Source organism: Oncorhynchus tshawytscha, linkage group LG10 (genome assembly GCF_018296145.1).
Source record: "Oncorhynchus tshawytscha isolate Ot180627B linkage group LG10, Otsh_v2.0, whole genome shotgun sequence".
NCBI classification, from domain to species: domain Eukaryota; kingdom Metazoa; phylum Chordata; class Actinopteri; order Salmoniformes; family Salmonidae; genus Oncorhynchus; species Oncorhynchus tshawytscha.
In genome coordinates, this window is record NC_056438.1 from 51723844 (window position 1) to 51745333 (window position 21490).

The following is a 21490-nucleotide window of genomic DNA, read 5'->3' on the forward strand; positions in this document are numbered from 1 at the left end:
TGCACTGTTAAATTGACGCCTTTTCCTAGACCATGTTGCAATGTGCATAATAGCAAAGTTAACCAGCATATTGGTGTGGAGAACAATGCGGGGGAGACAGCAGCGGAGTTAGGAGACAAAAACAGCCCTTGCCTTAATTGTCTAAGAAAATTAAGGAGAGGGAACCAATTAGGTCTATAAATCAATAGCCTAACTGTTTATAAATCATCATATCTACAGAAATAAGACTGATCCTGATGCCTGTGTGATTAATAGCCTACTGATTCTGTGCGCACCAAGCCTCAGGAACCATAACATGTCAGATAAAGTACACAAATTCAGCTGTTTTTAATATTTGTTATGCTGTAATAAAGGCTTTACACTTGTTTTCTATTAGACCAGCCTCTCTTGTATTATTTATAATTGATTTAGTGTGGTTTACACTGTTCTAAATGATTTGTATTTCTAGTAGTGACCTTCATTTTCCTTGATCTTCTTTCTATTATTATTATAATAGTCATCATTATTACAATAATAATAATAAATAATGTTGTTTTCATTGGTAGGCTTAGTATAGTATCCTTGAATAACCACCATTGAACTGTAGGCCTAAGAGCACATCCTGTTTAGTCTTACTTAGGCCTATATTTCAATACTTACGTAGGCTACTGTATCAATCAATAATGTATTAGTTCATGTTATCTAAGCATAGGAGTCATTCATGATTTGAATAATTAGAGTAAACAATAAATGGGCCTAAACCGTTCCATTTCGGGAAAAGCATTCACGAATGAATGCGACTTTAGTCTTTGCTGTAAAGGCTATAAAAAAGAGACTCGGGTACGCTTATTTATTTAATGTTTACAGTCAGAAAATGTATATTGTAATCTAACAGCACCCGTTTGACACACATAAAATGCACGCAGTGCTTGCGCCTCATGTTTTTCTTCATCTCCAGTATTTTCCACTAGTCAAATTTGTTTCACACATCTGACTACCCCTTTACCTCCTGAGCAACCAGTAAACATTCCCCAGTTTCAAGTTTATTTGTCACGTCCTCTGCATCCATTTTGCTGTCACGGGTTACAGTGTTCAGAGTTAGTAATAACCAATTTATTGATGATATGCTATAGGTCAGGCCCTATTGGTCACATGCATGTGATGCATACGTGTCATGTGGAGAGCAAGAGTTGAGGGAATAGGGAATGTTTTAACTAAACAAATTGAGGGATTTCAGTAACAACATTTAAGTCAGAAATGGCTACAATTATGTTGCAGCTTCAGCAACACGGGCAGTGTGAACACACTGTTGGTGTTCTGTGGTGATCGCTACAGCAGGGAGGAGAGAGAAACAACGGGTGCTAGTCACAATCACTCACAGTTTTTTTTTAACACAGTCTGAGCCAGGCCCAGCACAATCAAATCAATTGCGGTCGGACTCCTGCTAGTCATTTGTGTGTCTTAATTATTTAATCAAACAGTTCGCTTAAAGCATCAGACAAGCTCAGTGCCTATAGTTGATTTGATTAAAATGCATAAGATGTGTCTATATATGGAGAAATATATTTTCACATTTTCAACCAACCGATTGGTCGAATGAACAGACAACTTTTTAGTTTTTTGGGTACAGCCCTACTTTCCACTGGCTGGTATTATTTCAATCATTCACCATTCTAGCCGATTTGGAACATTTCTATACTTCTGGGCTTGTATAAAGAGTCTTATATTAGAAGTGCTGATCTAGGATCAGGTCCCCCCTGTCCATGTAATCTTATTTATCTTGATCAGTAGTACTACTGATTGATCCTAGATCAGTCGTACTACTCTGCGCTTTATGAATGCAGGCCCTTAACGGAGACTAGCACACTTAGCCCAGGCCAGGTCACTCACCCCACAGACCGCCACCTGCATGATGGCATCGAAGCCTCCCTCAGGGGAGTCCAGGTTTCCAGAGATCTGCTGCTTGCTGACCAGGCTGTTGAACTGCTGCCCATTCTCGGTCAACTTGAGCACATTCTTATAGCTGAAAGGGCTGGTGCAGTTCTCATTGCTCGTGCAGGGGTTCAACAGCCTGGCTGGGGTGGTGCTGATGTAGGGCATCACAGTCTTCTCCACAAATGAGCCGAAACCTGGTTAGGAAAACAGTCAAGGTTTAGAAAGAGCTGGCAGAGGAGGCAGAAATGGGTAGCATCTGGCTGTAGCTAAGGAGGATGGACAGGAGTTGGGAAACCAACCAAGATCTAACATCCAAAGACAGGCTAGTGGCAGGGGGAGGCAGGAGAGAAACTTGAGGAGTGGTGCCCCCAGTCTTATAACCAACCCTGTAGTTGGCCTACAGACAGGGAGAGATGGCCAACAACTAACTACCTATCTGTATAAAGAAGACCTTTTATAGTCGGTCGAAGAGTTGTTTTACTTTGAACGTTTTAAAGTTGAATGTGTCTTACCAATCTTGAAGTCTGACGTGATCTCCTGCATCTCACGCATCAGGTCAGTCCCCAGGTTCTTGACGTTCTCCAAATCGTCTTTCATGGAGAAAGAGAGGTCCATCAAGTAGTAGAGGTCGATGGGGTAGTCCTCTGCCCGCTTGAACTTCAACTTAAACGTCTGGGCCTCACCTGCATGGTGGAAATAGAATAGAATGGAACAGATTCAGAGAACATGATGACTTCATCATTCCGGATGATACAAACAGCAACAGGATTCTGACTGACAATTTAGATATAGCCATCAATGACTGCATGTTAATGGAAAGTTCAAGAAATATTTAATATCCTAGCAGGAGGCAGGGCCGGTATTCACAAAACCTCTTATTAGAGTAGGATTGCTGATCTAGGATCAGTTCCTCAATGTCCATCTAATCTTACTCATTATGACCTACAAGATAACTCCTGACCTGATATAGGATCAGATTTAAGTCTTTACCAGATCGGAGGTTGAGGCTGAGTTTCTGGGGCTGGATCTGAGTGATCTGGTCAGGCTTCAGCTTCTCGGCCACGTCCTTCTTGCGGTTGGTGACGGGCTTGTCCTTGTCGATGGAGATACTGCCCCGGGGGTTCTCGATCTTGGCCTTACTGCAGCCCTTCGTGATCAGGGACTTCAGCTCATCACAGCGAGCTGACTTAGACTCTCCCTGCTTCAGGAAGTCCTGCACAGAGAAACAAAAACAAAACACGCTGTCATTAGCGATGACAAATAACCCAAACTTTATTTATCGACTTTTCACAATAGTTATCATTGATACAAAAATACACGGTATGCCTGTCAAGACTGGCCCTTGACTAGAAGTGCCCTGGAGTTTGGATTTTAATGAGTTCTGTCCTCTAGCTATTTAACGTTACCCTGCATGTGCAAGCTATCTGAACACTTTCTCTGCGTCCCTAATGGCACCCTATATAGTACACAACTTTTGACCATGGCCCATAGGACTCTGGTCTAAAGTAGTGCACTATGTAGGGAATAGAGCGAATTTGGGACACAGAAATAGGCCATTCTCCGTCGGGAACAGGCAAAGTTTAGATTGGATGCACATGATTTTACACAAGGTACTGCAGTGGTTTGCCAAAGACAATGTGCCAAGTCTGAATGAATATAGTACTATGTCTGGCCTCATTCTTAAAAAGGGGATTTTTCTGAATCAAACCATCACACAATTTTATAATGGGTATTATTGCTGAAGATGTCAGTTTTTGCTTCTGTTTCATCAGTGTTGAACGAGGTACCTGACATTTGGTGTTGCTCATTGAGATTGGTAAACAGGTCGACTGCACTAAGTTCTTCAGCAGCCTGCATTGTTGACCTTTGATAAAGAACAGGCATGCATCCCACATGGCACCCTATTCCCTATATAGTGCACTACACTTGACAAGGCCCCATAAGGCTCGGTTCAAAAGTAGTGCACTATGTAGGGAATAGGGTGCCGTTTGGGATACAACCCCAGGCAAGCTCTGACAGGAAGCGTCAGGGTGAGTTATGTTCTGCAACGTGACTCACGACGGCTCTGCATTACAATACTCTGAGTTGCCTGCACCCCCCTGAGTTGCCTGCACCCCCCATTTCACAGCAAGCTCTCTACCTGGTATTGTAATGATATCCCTGCCATTGTTAACCTCTAAATACAAACACTGTTGAGGTAACTGCTTCTAGTTCGATAAGTCGAAACATTCTGCCCCTGTGAGCGTGTGCACTCAAACAACTATCGAAAGACACACTTACAGCGTCTGTACACCATCCACATTTCTCTGCCACCTGGATGCATTCCCCACATGATTGTGCATTCGCCTTGATGCAATCACTGCCCTCTGAAAGGAAGAAGCAATACTTTGTAAGAAACAGCCACAACTATTTGCCAAGAGGCAGCATTCAGAAAGTTTGAGTCATAAACGGCACCCGATTCCCCATCTAGTGCACTACTGTGGTCTACTATGGTCAAAAAGTAGTGCACTACATTGTATATAGGGTTCATTTGGAATGCAGAAATTTAAAGCTGCCCCTCTAGCTGGTTCAACATGCTATTTCACTTCTTCCAATATATTCCATTGAAAGCCAAGCAGCTGTAGACAATTTTTTGAATACACAACATCCTCCCTTTAGGACAACCGGTCTCCTCAAACCATAATGCAATCCTAAAATTAACTGCCACACTATCATGATCTGAAGAATATGCAGCAAAGAGCAACAAAGATAAGTCAAAAGAGCAGACAAAACAGCAAGATGTAAGAACATTGTGTGTGTCTCAAATGACCTTACCTTGCTGTGCACTGCAGAAACATAGGATTCCTAATAATGTTGCTATAGAAAGTAGCTTCAGATCCATCTGAAAGGAGACAAAACAGACAGTGGATTAATTCAATCTACTGGACATGGATTGAGTGAAGCACATATCATATTCTAAAAGCAAGAAGCCACAAAGGGCTGTAACGGAAAAGATATTGTGATATAGGTATAAAAAGTCTCCCTGGTCTTAAAAACCTGCTGTATGTAAAACATTGTGTGCTACAGCTTGGAAAATAAATATATGTGTCTCTGGATGACAACATACTGTTTGTTTTCCTAAAGAAGTTAAATATGCTTTGTGTTTTGTTTCCTTGCCAAGATACTAAACAAGAATCGCGATACTGGCATCTTCCAAGCCGTACAAAAGGACTTCTTTATAAGTCGCAGTGTAGAATATGCATGTCAGTGGGTATGAAGCTGTGGTAAAGCATTTGGTGGAGGGTTTTAAGTGTGAGAACATCTAGATACGTTTCCTGTATGTGACCAAATCTAACTTTTTGTTAGGCCTCTATCATGAGGGTGTTTTGAGAAGTGTGCAAAACATTTAGCACAACACGAACAAAGCAAGTTAATTTCATGTAGGGATAGACGGCTGCTGTTTAAGCACGCCGAAGGTAGTCAGGGATGGGAATATCTAGTCCTTCAGATAAGGACCTACACACCCCCAGAGATACACAGAGGACAGGAGTCAAAGTCCTTGCTTTAAATGTGGTCGTCAGCACTTGAAGGAAGACATTGTTTGAGCTGCTGCAGCTTAATCATCTTTAACATAAATAGGAAACTAATGCAGCACTCAGAACACTACCACCATTGTCACTGAACAGAAAACCAATCAAAAAACTATTTAGGAGAAGAAGAAAAAGTAATCAGCTGAATTCTGATGTCATTTTCGTTACAAGACCTTGGAAACATGGTGGCCAACATTCATATTGGGCTAACCCCGATACAGAGAAGATCTGTAAGCATTGCACTGCCTACATTTCACAGTAAATATCTGCGTGTGCCATTCCTGAAAAGACTGTACACAAACAAAGAGATTTCTAAAATTGGTGCACGCCATACATACACGTTTCCCGTTGAAAATCAGACCCGTCCTGAAACTGTGCGAGTGTCAACGAGCATTATAAAAAACTATTGTATGGCGACAGTAACGCTCTTATTTGCTGTATAATTTGGAAGTATTCGAATTAGGTAGAGGAAATAGCAATAACGAACTTGATCAAATGTCTTTGGAGGTGATGGCAGAAAGTTAAACATTTGCTATAAGCCTATACAAAAAGTTTATGAAAGAACAACAATTGCAAATAGCTGTGGACCTGTAAACAGACCGTTTGAATTTAATAGGGCCTAATGTTTAGCATTTACGTTTTCTCCAACCTATGCTGCGCTGCCTGCGAATTCTGAAACAATGTCTACTCACAGTGGTAGCCATGCACACTTCAATACTAAATATCAACTGTCTGTTCACCTGTATGCTATATTAACCACACTTCTTGTCTGATGCATAGAGGTAAATACTTACAATAGTGTATCTAATAGGGCCAAATAAATGAGATGCGCATGGTGATTTGTTGTAGACTATGACTACTTTGGGAATATGAACCCATCGTGGTTAGAAAAGGCGAAGAAGTTATTCTGCAATGGTTATGAAAATATGTGTAAAAATGCAACAGTCTACTCGATAAATTTAAAATGACAATATTCATAATTAAGCTACAGAAGTAACCTACAACGGTCTGTTCCACGTCAATAAACTGCACCCCGGATCGGATGGCATACAGCAAAATACATGAACTGGCTTATCTATTTAGTACTGTAAAGCGGACCCAATTATACAAGCGATGGGAAGAACGGTATCCTTGTTGTAGGCATATGCTACCTCGTGACTATGAAACCATCACAGAAAAAAAGTGAGGAATTGATTACGCAGTGATCATGGAAATTAAATAAATAGCCTAGGAAATAGAGGCCTATTCCTAATTATTTTAAAATGCAATTAAATAGATTCTCTATTCTCACTAATGGCAAATGATTGCATCTTGTTATGAACCTGTTCATAGTTATGAATAAGCATGTCCATCATATCTACTTGCAATGCAATTAGAGATGCACCAACATGACATTTTGGCCAATACCCAATATTTTCCTTGCCAAAAAACCTGATACCGATATGTAAAAATCTTGCGGCCTCTTAACTATTTAACTGTACTAGAATGCTTAACACACACAGCGGTCTAAGGCGCTGCATCTCAGTACAAGAGGCATCACTACAATCCCAGGTTCGAATCCAGGCTGTATCACATCCGGCCGTGATTGGGAGTCCCATAGGGCGGCACACAATTTGCCCAGCGTCGTCCGGGCCGTCATTGTAAATAAGAATTTTAACTGACTTACCTAGTTAAATAAAGTTCACACACAAAAAAAATATTTTGTTGGCATTTACGCATGTCCCCATTACCAGTAAAACATAATCAAAACCCATTTCTTTCACTTACTTGCTGTGCTGTTTCGTTGTTGAGTCATTTCATTCTCAACAAGGATTTCTATGGAACGCCCTTTGGGTCGTTGCGTGTCAAATAACACAACATCTGTTTCAGTAGCTATAGTTAGCTAGCTAACTATATAGCTAGGTGTCATCTAAAATGACCCTAATTTATAAGACAGTTCTTATTCGATTAATGGTGATCGGACCCATCTATGTGAAGCTAGCCACAATAGGGATTAGCCACAATAGTGGACTTTGCGGGTTAGCCTTCAAAATAAAAGTATTGCATAATTCTACTATTTGTATTCATTTGCATCACTGTCAATTACATACATTTACTTAGAAGGCAAACCGCAAATTCCACTATTGTGCCTAATCTTTATTGTGGCTAGCTTTGCAACACATAACTCGGTCCGGTCAGGCCTCACTAGCCAGATTAAGCTCTCTATTATGTTAGCTTTGGGCAACATGGTTAAGTAGCTGGCTAGCTATTTATTTTCATGAACTGAAGTTCAATTTCAATAGGCAAACAACAAGTGGCAACCTAGCTAATACTTACTCACAAGGATTCCCAAATCATTGCTAAGAATAATGAAAATGACTGCAGATTCTACTGGCCATTGTTTTTCAGGTTGGTTGTATTGGTGCTAGCTAGGTACCAAGCTAAAGCTAGCTACCCCAGAAGTTTCAGCCGAACAAATTATGCTTTATTACCAACGCGGTATTGTAAAAACATAGTTCGTGGCCGGTGTTTGCTTGTTTGCAGACTCTTTGTACAGCTTTGACAGTGCTACTGTATATTTTTTGACACGCAAAGACCCAAACGGCGTTCCATAGTATGCATGTCGTGAAGCTAATAGCAGTGACGCTATTACTGTGTTAATTCGGTAGGGCAACATCTGAAAAATAGCGCACTTGGTAGTGTGTACCGGTGCTCGACCAGTCAGCAAAAGTTAAGATCACCCACGACAGAGAACGGTTGATCGTTAAGGGCAATGAATTCCATCATCTTGCCTTTAATGGATTTAGCCTTTGAGTTGTCTCGCTGAAATTGTCTTACTCTTTCAAATGACTGCTCGACTGCTCGATCCACACAGAAGACATTGTGTGGGCTAGGTTAGGAATGCTGTGTTGCACATCTAGAGAAACATTGTACGTGGCGCTATTACGTAATGTACCTACGTTATATAGGAATGCACGGTAGCTTTGACATCGGTTTTTAATGTCTGCGTTAAACTAGACATCGGCATATTTAGCTAATATCGTCCGATTCCGATATATCGTGCATCCCTAAATGCAATACTTCAACCACTAGAAACTGTGCGTACGCATGGTCTCAAGTTTGTAGAAAGGTGAGCACATTTTCACATCAAGTTCAGTTTTTATAAATGCCAACTTTGCATGAAATACATGCGTGTACACGGTTTATAAACGAGACCCCAGGATCCCAAATGGCACCCTATTCCCTATATAGTGCCCTACTTTTGACCAGGCCCCATAGGACTATAGTCAAAAGTATTGCACTCTATAGCGAATAGGGTGGCATTTGGAACACATTGCTTGACAAGACCACTGCTTCCTAACACAGAGCAGAGAATGGAGAGGTGCGAGTCCTCTACTCCCATATATGGTCCGGCAGCTACATGCCTCCCCAAAGTCCTCCTCCTTCTCGCTCTCTCTCCCAGTGACACATTTCCTCTGACGGCCTGGAATCTGCCCAGTTCTTCTCACTTATGAAGTCAGCACCTCAAGTTCTCTCCCTCTCTCAGCCCGGTAAAAGACACAAAGAATGACGGAGAGAGTCCGCCTTGCCAACAATACTTGGTTAAAGAGAGTCAGAGAGCAGAAATAGCCTTATTGGGTATCTTATACTGTAGCATTACCCACTTCACAAATATCACTGAGATATCTCAAAAGTACACCCAGTACTGCATTTCTTTTCTTGACAAAATGATCAGCTTGGGCAGTATTTGAGGGAGTTTTGTCTCTGGAACAGACTCCACATGTAGTTGTACACAAGCACGCACAAACTACCTCAGGCATTTGCGTACGTGAACACAGCCTAGCCTACAGTGCCTTCAGAAAATATTCAGACCCCGACTTTTTCCACATGATTAAATTACAGCCTTATTCTAAAATTGATTAAATCGTTTCCCCATCTCAATCTACACAAAATACCCCACAATGACAAAGCAAAAACTATTTTAGAAAATGTTGCTAATTTACATTTAAAAATATATCATATTTACATACACTACTGTTCAAAAGTTTGGGGTCACTTAGAAATGTCCTCGATTTGAAAGAAAGGCTATTTTCTTGTCCATTAAAACAACATCAAATTGATCAGAAATACAGTGTAGACATTGTTAATGATGTAAATTACTATTGGAGCTGGAAAAGGCAGATTTTTTTTAATGGAATCTCTACATAGGCGTAGAGGCCCATTGTCAGCAACTATCACTCCTGTGTTGTGTTAGCTCATCCAAGTTTATCATTTTAAAAAGGCTAATTGATCATTAGAAAACCCTTTTGCAATTATGTTAGCACAACTGAAAACTGTTTTTCTGCTTAAAGCAGTACAACTGGACTTCTTTAGACTAGATGAGTATCTGTAAGCATCAGCATTTGTGGGTTCGAGTACAGACTCAAAATGATCAGAAACAAAGTATTTTCTTCTGAAACTCGCCAGCCTATTCTTGTTCTGAGAAATTAAGGCTATTCCATGCGAGAAATCTCCAAGAATCTGAAGATCTCGTACAACGCTGTGCACTACTCCCTTCAAAGGACAGTGCAAACGGTCTCTAACCAGAATAGAAAGATGAGTGGGAGGCCCCAGTGCACAACTGAGCAAGAGGACAAGTACATTAGTGTCTCTAGTTTGAGAAACTGACGCCTCAAGTCCTAAACTGCCAGCTTCATTAAATAGTGCCCGCTAAAAGCACCAGTCTCAACGTCAACAGTGAAGAGGCTATTCCGGGACACTGGCCTTCTAGGAAGAGTTGCAAAGGAAACGCCATATCTCACAGGCCAATAAAAAGAAAAGATTAAGATGGGCAAAAGAACACAGAAACTGGACAGAGGAACTCTGCCTAGAAGGCCAGAATCCAGTAGTCGCTTCTTCACTGTTGACATTGAGACTGGCGTTTTTAGTGGGTACTATTTAATGAAGTTGCCAGTTGAGGACTTGTGAGGCGTCCCCACAGCATGATGCTGCCACCACCACCCTTCACCGTAGGGACGGTGCCAGGTTTCCTCCAGACGTGACACTTGGCATTCAGGCCATGGAGTTCAATCTTGATTTCATCAGACCAAATAATCTTGTTTCTCATGGTCTGGCTTAAGGTTCCTTCTGGCAAACTCCAAGCGGTCCGTCATGTGCCTTTTACTGAGGAGTGGCTTCCGCCTGGCCACTCTACCGTAAAGGCCTGATTGGTGGAGTGCTGCAGAGATGGTTGACCTTCTGGAAGGTTCTCCCACCTCCACAGAGGATCTCTGGAGCTCTGTCAGAGTGACCATCAGGTTCTTGGTCACCTCCTTGATCAAGGCCCCTCTCCTCAGATTGCTCAGTTTGGCCTGGAGGCCAGCTCTAAAAAGAGTCTTGGTGGTTCCAAACATATTCCATTTAAGAATGATGGAGGCCATTGTTCTTGGGAACCTTCAATGCTGCAGACATTTTTTCGTACCCTTCCCCAGAACTGTGCCTCGACACAATCCGGTCTGAGGTCTACGGACAATTCTTTCGACCTTATATAGACAGGTGTGCCTTTCCAAATCATATCCAATCAATTGTATTTACCATGGGTGGACTCCAATCAAGTTGTAGAAACATCAAGGATGATCAATGGAAACAGGGTGCATCTGAGCTCAACTTCGAGTCTCATAGCAAAGTGACTGAATACTTATGTAAATAAGGTACGTTGTTTATTTTTAATCAATTTTAAAACATGTCTAACAACCTGCTTTTGCTTTGTCATGATGGGGTATTGTGTGTAAATTGCTGAGGATTTGTATTTATTTAATACATTTTAGAGGAAGGATACAATGTAAGAAAATGGGGGGGGGGGTCAAGGTATATAAATGTAACACGTCCTGTGGGGGTACTGGCCAGGCCATCTCCACCAAAGAGCTTCAGTGATAACCATATTTGTGAGTGAGAGGGTAAGAGAAAAAAAGCTGCCTGGAAATCTTCTAACTGTCACAACTGATTTTAGCAGTCACATCCAAGATGTGAAAGGGTATAAAAAGGTACAAGAGGAGCCCATCTAGACGTAGCCTACATCTAAAGAGAGACACCAGGGTCATATTCACCAGTAGACACTAAACGGAAGAAAATGGACTGAAACATGGAAGGACATCCTGAACTTGTCCATTAAGAAACTCACATTTTCGTTTGTTGTGCATTAGTAACGAATATGATCCAGTTGAACATGATACAACACAAATAGCAGCAATCTAACCATCCAGACTCCCCCCAACATTCCTGGACAGGATCTTGGTTTCCAGCTCAGGGTATCATCCTCTACAAAGCACCAAATTGCAGGGGGTTGACTGATCTAGGAGACATCCCAAATGGCACCCTATTCCCTATATAGGGCACTACTTTTGGCCAGGGCCAATGTTTCAAAACGATAACTTTTTCTCTCAGCTCCTTGGAGAAATTTGTAGAATTGCAGGAAATTGGCTTAAAAAAATGTAAAAAAATCATTACCTACACCACCAAGATGGGGCCACTAAAATCCAGCCGTGCACATGGGCTGACCGCGCCCTTCGCAATGCCCCCTGCCACACTGAGCACCTAAGCCCCCTTTTTACCCAGAAAGAACATTGGTAGCCTAGGCTAAAGGCATCAGCAGTCAGTTTGGCTGGCACATAGCCAAACTCTGATAGGGCGAACTGAACGAGCGTGCTTGCATACTCCCTTAAAAAGATCTTCACTTGAAAAAACAAGAAGCGGCAATAGTACTGTTTTCCATTGTGAGACGCCGTAGCCACTATAAACTTCCTCAAAATAGTCAGAATTAATACAAGAAATCTGTCATTAATTTTGACGTTTTTGCAGAAGAGATCTTAGTCATGCAATTTTAGATCTAACTAAGATGTTTGGTGAAGTATTCTTCAATGAAAAAATGTGCTTGAAAATGAGTCATCTCTGGTTGAATGACAAAGATCGTTGAAGAATTCCTACTGTTGACCAATTACCGACAAAGGAGCGTAGACTTCGGCTACCGACTTCAGCTTGCCTCCATGTGTGCCCGGACAGCCGGGATTAAAACCCACCAATGTGCAAAAAGAACACAAGTCACAAAATGTCATAATATATGCACAAACTCTTCTGAACTCTTTCGGCTTGGAAGCATGTGGACGCCATATGGAAGAACGGGTACTGTGAAACCTGACAAACACAGCTAAGAGAGACAATTCTGCCAACTGAGCAACATTTTCCGACATTTTGTGTGTGTGTCTAAACTAGAGGTCGACCGATTAAATAGGGCCAATTTCAAGTTTTCATAAAAATCGGAAATCAGTATTTTTGGGCGCCGATTTTTTATATTTTTAATACCTTTATTTAACTAGGCATGTCAGTTAAGAACATATTCTTATTTTCAATGACGGCCTAGGAGCGGTGGGTTAACTGCCTTGTTCAGGGGCAGAACGGCAGATTTTCACCTTGTCAGCTCGGGGGATCCAATCTTGCAATCTTACAGTTAACTAGACCAACGCAATAATGACCTGCCATTATTGCACGGTCGTTGCACTCCACAAGGAGACTGCCTGTTACGTGAATGCAGTAAGCCAAGGTAAGTTGCTAGCTAGCATTAAACGTATCTTGTAAAAAACAATCAATCATAATCACTAGTTAACTATACATGGTAGATGATATTACTAGATATTATCTAGCGTGTCCTGCATTGCATATAATCTGACTGAGCATACAAGTATCTGACTGAGCGGTGGTAGGCAGAAGCAGGTGTGTAAACATTCTTTCAAACAGCACATTTGTGCGTTTTGACAGCAGCTCTTCGTTGTGCATCAAGCATTGCGCTGTTTATGACTTCAAGCTTATCAACTCCCGAGATGAGGCTCGTGTAACCGAAGTGAAATGGCTAGCTAGTTAGCGCAAGCTAATTGTCGTTGTGTTGCTGGTTCGAGCGAGGAGAGGGACGGAAGCTATACTGTTACACTGGCAATACTAAAGTGCCTATAAGAACATCCAATAGTCAAAGATTAATGAAATACAAATGGTATAGAGGGAAAAAGTCCTCTAATTCCTACAACCTAAAACTTCTTACCTGGGAATATTGAAGATTCATGTTAAAAGGAACCACCAGCTTTCAAATGTTCTCATGTTCTGAGCAAGGAACTGAAACGTTAGCTTTCTTACATAGCACATATTGCACTTACTTTCTTCTCCAACACTTTGTTTTTGCATTATTTAAACCAAATTGAACATGTTTCATTATTTACTTGAGGCTAAATTGATTTTAATGATGTATTATATTAAGTTAAAATAAGTGTTCATTCAGTATTGTTGTAATTGTCATTATTACAAAATATATATATATATATATATATTTTTTTTTAATCGGCATCGGCTTTTTTGGTCCTCCAATAATCGGTATCGGCGTTGAAAAATCAGTATCATCGACCTCTAGTCCAAACCACCTGGATGTCAGTTAAATTTGAGAGGGAATTTAATCTAGGCCCAAGAGTCACCAGATGACTTTGGCTACATCAAAATACACACAGTCGAACAGTATCCAATCTGATTTGTAAAACTGCATCCAGAGGTAACTTTCTAAGGGTGTACAGCTGGTCTGCTGTGGTGGTAAGCCTTTCCCAGGGTGCATCCCAAATGTCACCCTATTCCATATATAGTGCACAACTTTTGAACAGGGCCTATAGGGCTCCGGTTCGAAAGTAGTGCACGCAGCACCAGTCAGGAAAATCCATTCTCTTAGCATGGGAAACCATGACTCATCTTGGCTGAGGACTAGATCATGGGAAAGGGAATATCCATTTTCTAAAAGCAGTATATCAGTCATGGGATACAATCAGTGATTTGTGTAGGGATGAAATAACCCAGGTCTACTTTAAGAGATGACAACAGGGGGAAATGTGATGAGAAGCGTCAATTTCATGCCCTTTGCAGCTACAATTTGCTAGAATCTTTGCTCAAACTACTACTATAATGAAAAACCCTGTACAAACCTCAAGGAATTTCAGGGATTTTAAAGTGACGTTTCTGAATCTGTTGCGTTGCAACTGTGAACAGACGCCGTCTGTCATAATATTTATATTGGTGTGAATAAACTCTGTCGAATCATGGCTTTGTATGGTTAGAGAGAGAGAGAGAGATCTAACTGTTGCAGTCGGCAGACCTATCCTTCAGCCCCAACCCCACACATTTAGTTTTTTTTGTCCTGGTATTACACAACTGATTCAAATAACCAACTATTCAAGCTTTGATTATTTGAATCAGCTGTGTAGTACTAGGGCAAATACCAAAACGTGCACACAGAGGAGGGGCCCAGGACTTAGTTTGGTAAACTCTGCTTTAGGCTACAGACTGTCAGTGAAAAATATAAGGTCTACTGAAGACCTAAGGTCATTTAGCAGACACACTTATCCAGAGCGACTTAGACTCAACTGAGGTAGGGAAGCCAACCACATCTCAGTCACTGCAATGCAAACCGAACTCAAGAAATAACTACATTATATTACCACAGTATACCACTGACCAAACAAATTGTTTTCTATAGGTCTTAAAGGGTACCTAGGGAGAACACTAGAGGTAATCCAATCCCCTGCCGGTCATTGGATGCAGACAGGTCATATTGAAGACAGGATGGTTTAATCTACAGCCTGGCTGAAAGAAGCATGCCTCGGGGGCAGAAATATTATCTCGCTCTGTGATGTAAATTCAACAAATGTTTCATTGCAGACACATCTAGTTGCCCTGTGAGGAGAATCTGTCCCTTATGCATGTAAGCCTAAAGGCTCCACCCACTCACCAGCCTTGGCATTCTTGACATTCCTATGCAAAACAGACAGTAGAAAATGAGTGAGAATATCTCCGTAAAACTCTTTCCTACTGCTTACTTGACTTGGTCACTGTCAGAGTCTGCTGAGTTGTGTGTAAGAATGGCCTGGTTTTGAATCTAAAAACAGTCTGTAGGTTTCCAGCATAATGGACGCATCATGGAAGCTTCAGGCACACACATAGGTCACCACGTGTGTACTTGACTCAATGCAGAATGTGTCAACAGCTCTGCTAGTCTGCTGTACAAAAGTCGACAAACTGCCTGCACTCCACAATTGTATACTGATAAGTAATTGTTTAGAAAAAGTTACTTGCATTATGGATGCTAAAATAGAGAAAATGCATAGGTTAAGATGTATGTCAATACCTCACCAATATATGCAAGATTTTGAGCAAACATCAAACCTAGGCCTAATGTTTGCTCAAGGGGCAGCTAAAAAAGGGAGCATATTGCAGTCATTTGTAATGATTAACACAATCCTGTTTAGAGAGGGGGAGACAGTACAAGACCTAACACCTATCCACTGAGTCAGTTGGTTGTGTTTATGGAAGGTTTCATCTTGTTGCTAAGTGGTCGCTAAACTAGCTATGAACTGAGCTGCATCCGTTGATATAGAAAGAGACCGACCACACCAGTATGTATGGTGCACGCATCTCACGGCCTCACTCACCTCGCTGGTTAACCACATGAAACCACGATTGTCGACAGACCACTTTTGGCTGCACACAAATAGGGATGTGTACAAAATAAGCACATTTATATGGTACTCCGTATGTCAATTAACGAGTAAAATACATTTGCATTTGAATCAAAATATTATCAACACATTCAATGAGTGAATGGTGGGGTATGAATGATAACCCCACAAAATATGTTTGCATTGTTTGTTCTAGGTTAGCGGTCTGGTTGTCCCTCAATAAGGTGAACGGACACTCAACCCCCACTCTCCTTGTCAACTCCCACCTGCTCGCGTAAGTCACAGTGCACTCTCACCCCCCGCCCCTTCTCTCTTTCTCTCCCTCTGTGCATTAGCTCTCATAGCAGAAAATTAATACATTTCTTTAAAGCTGCAGTATGTAACTTTTTGGGTGACCTGACCAAATGCACATAGAAATCTGAGTTATAGATCTGTCAATGTCATCAAAAGTAAGTATAAGAAGCGGCAGATGTGTTCTATGTGTGCTATTTCTATGCGTTCCGTTCTTCAGTTCCGATTTTAATACACCAGCTTCAAACAGCTGAAAATACAACATTTTTTGGTCATTGAAAATATATTTCACAGCTGTTTAGATGGTATAATGATTCTCTACACTTTGCATTGCTTGTTTTGTCACAAACTGAATTTAAGCAAACTATTAGAATTTTAGCAACCAGGAAAAGGCTGAGTTATTTCTGCATATTGCACCTTTAATTCAACTGCTGTGTATGATGCTCTCCCTTAACAGCACTGTGTGGATGGATCAGCAAGAGCATTGGGTCGTACAAGGGAATACTGAGGAAACAACTTAAACTGAGGAATTCCTGCTTAATCCAATTCATTTTTTGATGTTGTGTTTTCACGTGGGCGTCTACAAGCCAGTAGGCTACTCAATGGTGTGAACAAGAGCTGCCTTCTTAACATGATCTTAGCCATAATGTATCTAGCGTCTCAGAGTAGGAGTGCTGACCAGGGACCAGCCCCCCATCCATGAAAGCTATTATTTGTGATCTAAAAGACTAGACTGATCCTAGATCATCACTCTTACTCTGAGACACTTAATAGTGTACATACAGCCCATTACAATTATAATATTTTTTATTTTATTTAACCTTTGTTTAACTAGGCAAGTCAGTTAAGAACAAATTCTTATTTACAATGACAGCGGGTTACTGCCTTGTTCAGGGGCAGAACGACAGATTTATACCTTGTCCCCTCGGGGATTCAATTTAGCAATCTTTCGGTTAGTGGCCCAACGCTCTAACCGCTAGGCTACCTGCCGCCTAAATATATTACCTACAACAAACATGTGTAACTCCTCTCAGAAAAGGAGGTGGGGGTAGGTCTTGATCGTGATCTCAGATCGTACCCAGAGAACACATTCCAACTTAGTCATGTTCCAGATCCAGAACACATAAGAGTTAAAACACATAAAATGACTAATGAAACTTCCACAATGAGGGGTCTAGGGCTAGGGCTATTAATTTTAGTCGACACTGCCAGTCCTGAGGGGTCTACTCATTTGAGCCTGCAATGTGACTCATATCTGACTAGCAAGCCTGAACAACATGCCATTGAATCAGTACTGGCCAGTCATCTGTTGAATCAGTCGGACAACTCCGGGGGTCGTATGTATCAAGCATCTCACAATAGGTGTGCTGACTTAGGATCAGTCTAGAATTTTTAAATCACAATGAATAACAATGGACAGGGGGAGCTGATCCTAGCACTCCTACTCTAAGACGTTTGACCCCATGACAGATCAGTCATATAGCCTACTACATACAGTATGATATTATTCGGACACTCCTAGTCTAGCGTCCCAAATGGTACCCTACACCCTTATAGTGCGCTACTTTTGACCAGAGACCATTTTGCACTACTTTTTAAGTAGTGTACTATTGAGGGAATAGGGTGCCAGTTGGGACACAAACCTAGGCTAGCCCGGTGCTATTGTTGCTGTTGAAGGGATTGTTTGGGAAATCCTTTCCCAGAATCAGATTAACACTTGGATACCATTTTTATGACTGATTTCAGTTTGAATTAAGTTGCCAACTAGTATTAGCACAATGACTGGAAGTCTATGTGAACAGCTAGAATGCCAGCTGTTCCTGTAGACTTCCAGTCAATGCGCTAATGCTAGTTAGCATTGGTTTACAAAACTACGTCCAGTATGAACAAAGTTAGTCATAAAAATGGTAGCGTAGCACCCCGTATTATGGGTATACTCAACAGCGTTTAAGAAATATATTACCTTCAACAGTGTTATCTTGTGATCAAGTCATCAATGTTTTGTGATTGGTGTCGTAAAAAAGTTAGCTAACGAGTTAGCAAATAGCATGTTTGACATTTCAGTGTATATACTACCACTGTTAACTCTTTGATTAGCAGTTTAGCAAAAAAAAAATATGTCCCATATTATCGGCATACAGTCCCTTACTATTTTGTTAAATTACAAGATTATCCGTTTTGTTCAAAAAGAGACCAACCTCATCTCGAAAGTGTTTACTAGATAGTTGACTAGCCTTCCGGTAAAATAAATTGTTGGCCTGTCAACTTTTCATTGCGTAGCCCGGTGCGCCCTCCTGTAGCCCCTTAAAAATGGTTCTTCGCCAACATCTTATTCAGTGTTGTAAACCGAATAAGTGTCTCATTATTTGTTTTATATATATATATATGACTTTTTTTTGAAAACTCTCAAAGCCTAACTTAACTTACATAAACTGTGATCAGCTAGCTTGAAGGGTGGCTTTAGTCACAAAAAGTACCATTACTTCCCAGGCCATTTGTATGTTGAGCTCGAGGTGATTTAATCCTCCAACCTCTAGAGTGTCCGATGTTGGGGGGAAATTAGCTAACCATGAGTTCATCTGACTTAAGCAGATAAAGGGCGTTAATGCAAAAATCCTGAACTACCCCTTTAAGTCCTAACAACGTAACTAACAGAAGGCAATGCATGAACATATGACTAAGTCACTTTGGATAAAGCTTCTGCTAAATGGCATATATTGTATTATATAGGGAAGGGAAGTGACTCATTGGGCCAGCCCAACACCACTTCTACCCCGTGGTCTGTGTGCTATTATGAAGCATCTGAAGTGACTCTGAGCCTATGTAATTACCACTGTGTGTGTGTGCATGTAGGCGCAAGATAAAACGCAAGAGGGGGGGTTCACTCCTTGACTCCTGCCCTTGAGACAATAATGCTATGTCATCAAATGTTCTAGGTCTATGATATCAGACAGGATCTCTTAATCAAAGACTTATTTCACCCCAATTAATCTGACTAAGGCCATTAAACGAGCACACTTTCATCCTTAAAATAAGAAATTAACAAGAATGGCTCAGTCAGACAGCAAATAGCAATTTGGATTGGTGTCAGTGCTTAAGGCGTCTGCATGCTTCCTATCCGAAACAATTAGTGCAAATATTCTGATGACATTTTGTAGCTTTTTGTTCGTTTTGGTCTTCGGCACAGAGTTTTCGGCTGTTTGTGAACACACATTTTTTGTGGGTCTGTTCCCTAAGTCTACGCCCCTTTGTTGGTGATTGGTCAACAGCAGGGATTCTTCAATCAAGTGTTTGTCATTCAAGAGATTAATCATTTTCATGCAAATGTTTTCACTTGAGAAATAGTTATATATAAAATTGCGTGACTAAGATCGTAGACTAAAAACGTCAACTCAAGAAATATGTCATTAAATATCTTAGATTAATTCTGACTATTTTGAAGAAGTGTGTACTTGCTACAGTGTCTCAAGATGGACAAACGGTTCTCATTTGTCAAGCTAAGGTCTTTTAAGGGAGTATGCGAGCACACTCGTTTGGTTCACTTAAGGCGCCAGCCGAACCGAAGCATGCGGAAGGCTTTACACAGCTTAACAAATCATTCTGCGCTTTCGCCTTCTTTGCTGAAGAACGCAGCCTCTGGCTACACTGTTCTTACAGGAAGTGATTATAAAGGCAGGATCTATCTTGTCAGTCTCAATGCACACAGTCAACTCAACTACATTATGAGTGTAGTACACATAACCTAAATGGCAACCTATTCCTTATGTAGTCCTCTACTACCCCATAGGCCTTGGCCAAAAGTAATACACTGAATAGGATGACATTTGAAACATGACAAAATACTAGCTAACCACTCACAACAACACATACCTCTTTGGATTGACTCAATGCTAAAATGGTGAACCACAGTTTACACACACACACACACACAGGTATTTTTTGTTTTAACTGAATGAGTTACCATTTGAAGACATACATCATAATCTCTATATCAAAGGCTGCTGTGAGACAACCAAATACAATTATAGTTATTTGATACAAACTTACCGTTTAAGCATCTGTGAAATGACATTAGAAATATACGTGTTCATAGGCTACCACATATTGATTGACATGGTCCATTTTAGACTACCCCAGGGAGAGACACTCGATGGCCAAGAGCCCAGGCCTTCCAACCAATCCCCTTTGGACAATGGAGGCAACAATGTTACAATGTGGTCTGCAACAACTCTTGACACGATATATATCCACTTCAAAAAACGTTAAGTTAAATCATGGCATAGGGGTTATATTTTATAGTTGACTCACGTAAAATGTCAGCTACAAATTTCAACTATGGTAGGAAGGAAGGCCTGCTCTGATATCTTGTCTTCTACATTCCCTCCAGACAGTGGACGACAATGGGGGACAAACAAACACAATGTCTACCAACCAAAATGCGTCAAAATGTAATGATACGGGCCTAAAACTGAACAATGTAGTAATTTACCTTGGCAGGCTACATAAACACAAAAAAATGTCGATTTTTAGACAATTTGATACGAGTGAATTCACATAGCCATTCGGTTTTTCGTCGCCCCATCCGGCCGCCGCTATCCCCACCCAAAGTTCCCCAACTCATTCCTCATCATACCCTTTGTCGAATCCCTTGAACATTTCAGTAGCCTATACAATCTTGGCATAGCCTAACCAATATATGCTGGACAATCATTTGAGAAAATAAAGTATAGAATCTTACCTTGACTCGTGTTTTTGTCTTTGTTTATAATTTCAGAGCAGCATTTACTGAGAAGAAAAAGTATCCCGTGCGCTTTTTCTAGAGAAAAAAACTGTTATTCACGGAAGGAAATACTGCAAAGTGTCAGTGATGTGCCTTATCCGTTTAAAATTATGCTTGCCCCGTTCTAAATACAAAAAAAGTCGAGGAAAGCGGGATGTAAATTATTTTACTAGGGGCAGCTCGCCCGAACACGTTACAATAGATCCTCAGTCTAGGGCGAAATATTTTTTCCTTCAACAAAGTGGACGACGAATTACAGTCACTTATTCTTATCTAGGACCGCCCACACAGGAAATACCGACTCTACTTGGAGGGCAATGGAGCAGACCTGTGAACCCTTCTATTCCTAAATAACATTACTGACCCTGAGCACTCCAAACACACACGCAGTCTGGTTTTACTAACCTTGTGGGGACACAAAATTGATTGCCATTCAAATT

General features: G+C 41.0%; 1 protein-coding gene across 2 annotated transcripts in view; it reads right to left on the reverse strand.

Annotated features, from left to right (window-relative positions):
• Positions 1-21286, reverse strand: part of LOC112260414 (integrin beta-1) — a 31583-nt gene extending 10297 nt beyond the window's left edge. The window contains exons 1-6 of one of the 2 annotated variants that reach the window (XM_024435487.2): positions 21009-21286; positions 4729-4795; positions 4195-4280; positions 2905-3127; positions 2427-2597; positions 1870-2108 (exon numbers count right to left, since the gene is read on the reverse strand). In XM_024435487.2, coding sequence (XP_024291255.1) covers positions 1870-2108; positions 2427-2597; positions 2905-3127; positions 4195-4280; positions 4729-4795 — 786 coding nt within the window. In that variant the 5' untranslated portion in view covers positions 21009-21286. The remainder of the gene's footprint in view (positions 1-1869; positions 2109-2426; positions 2598-2904; positions 3128-4194; positions 4281-4728; positions 4796-21008) is intronic. The other variant, XM_024435488.2, reaches the window with a different exon arrangement.
• Between the last annotated feature and the right edge of the window lie 204 nt (positions 21287-21490).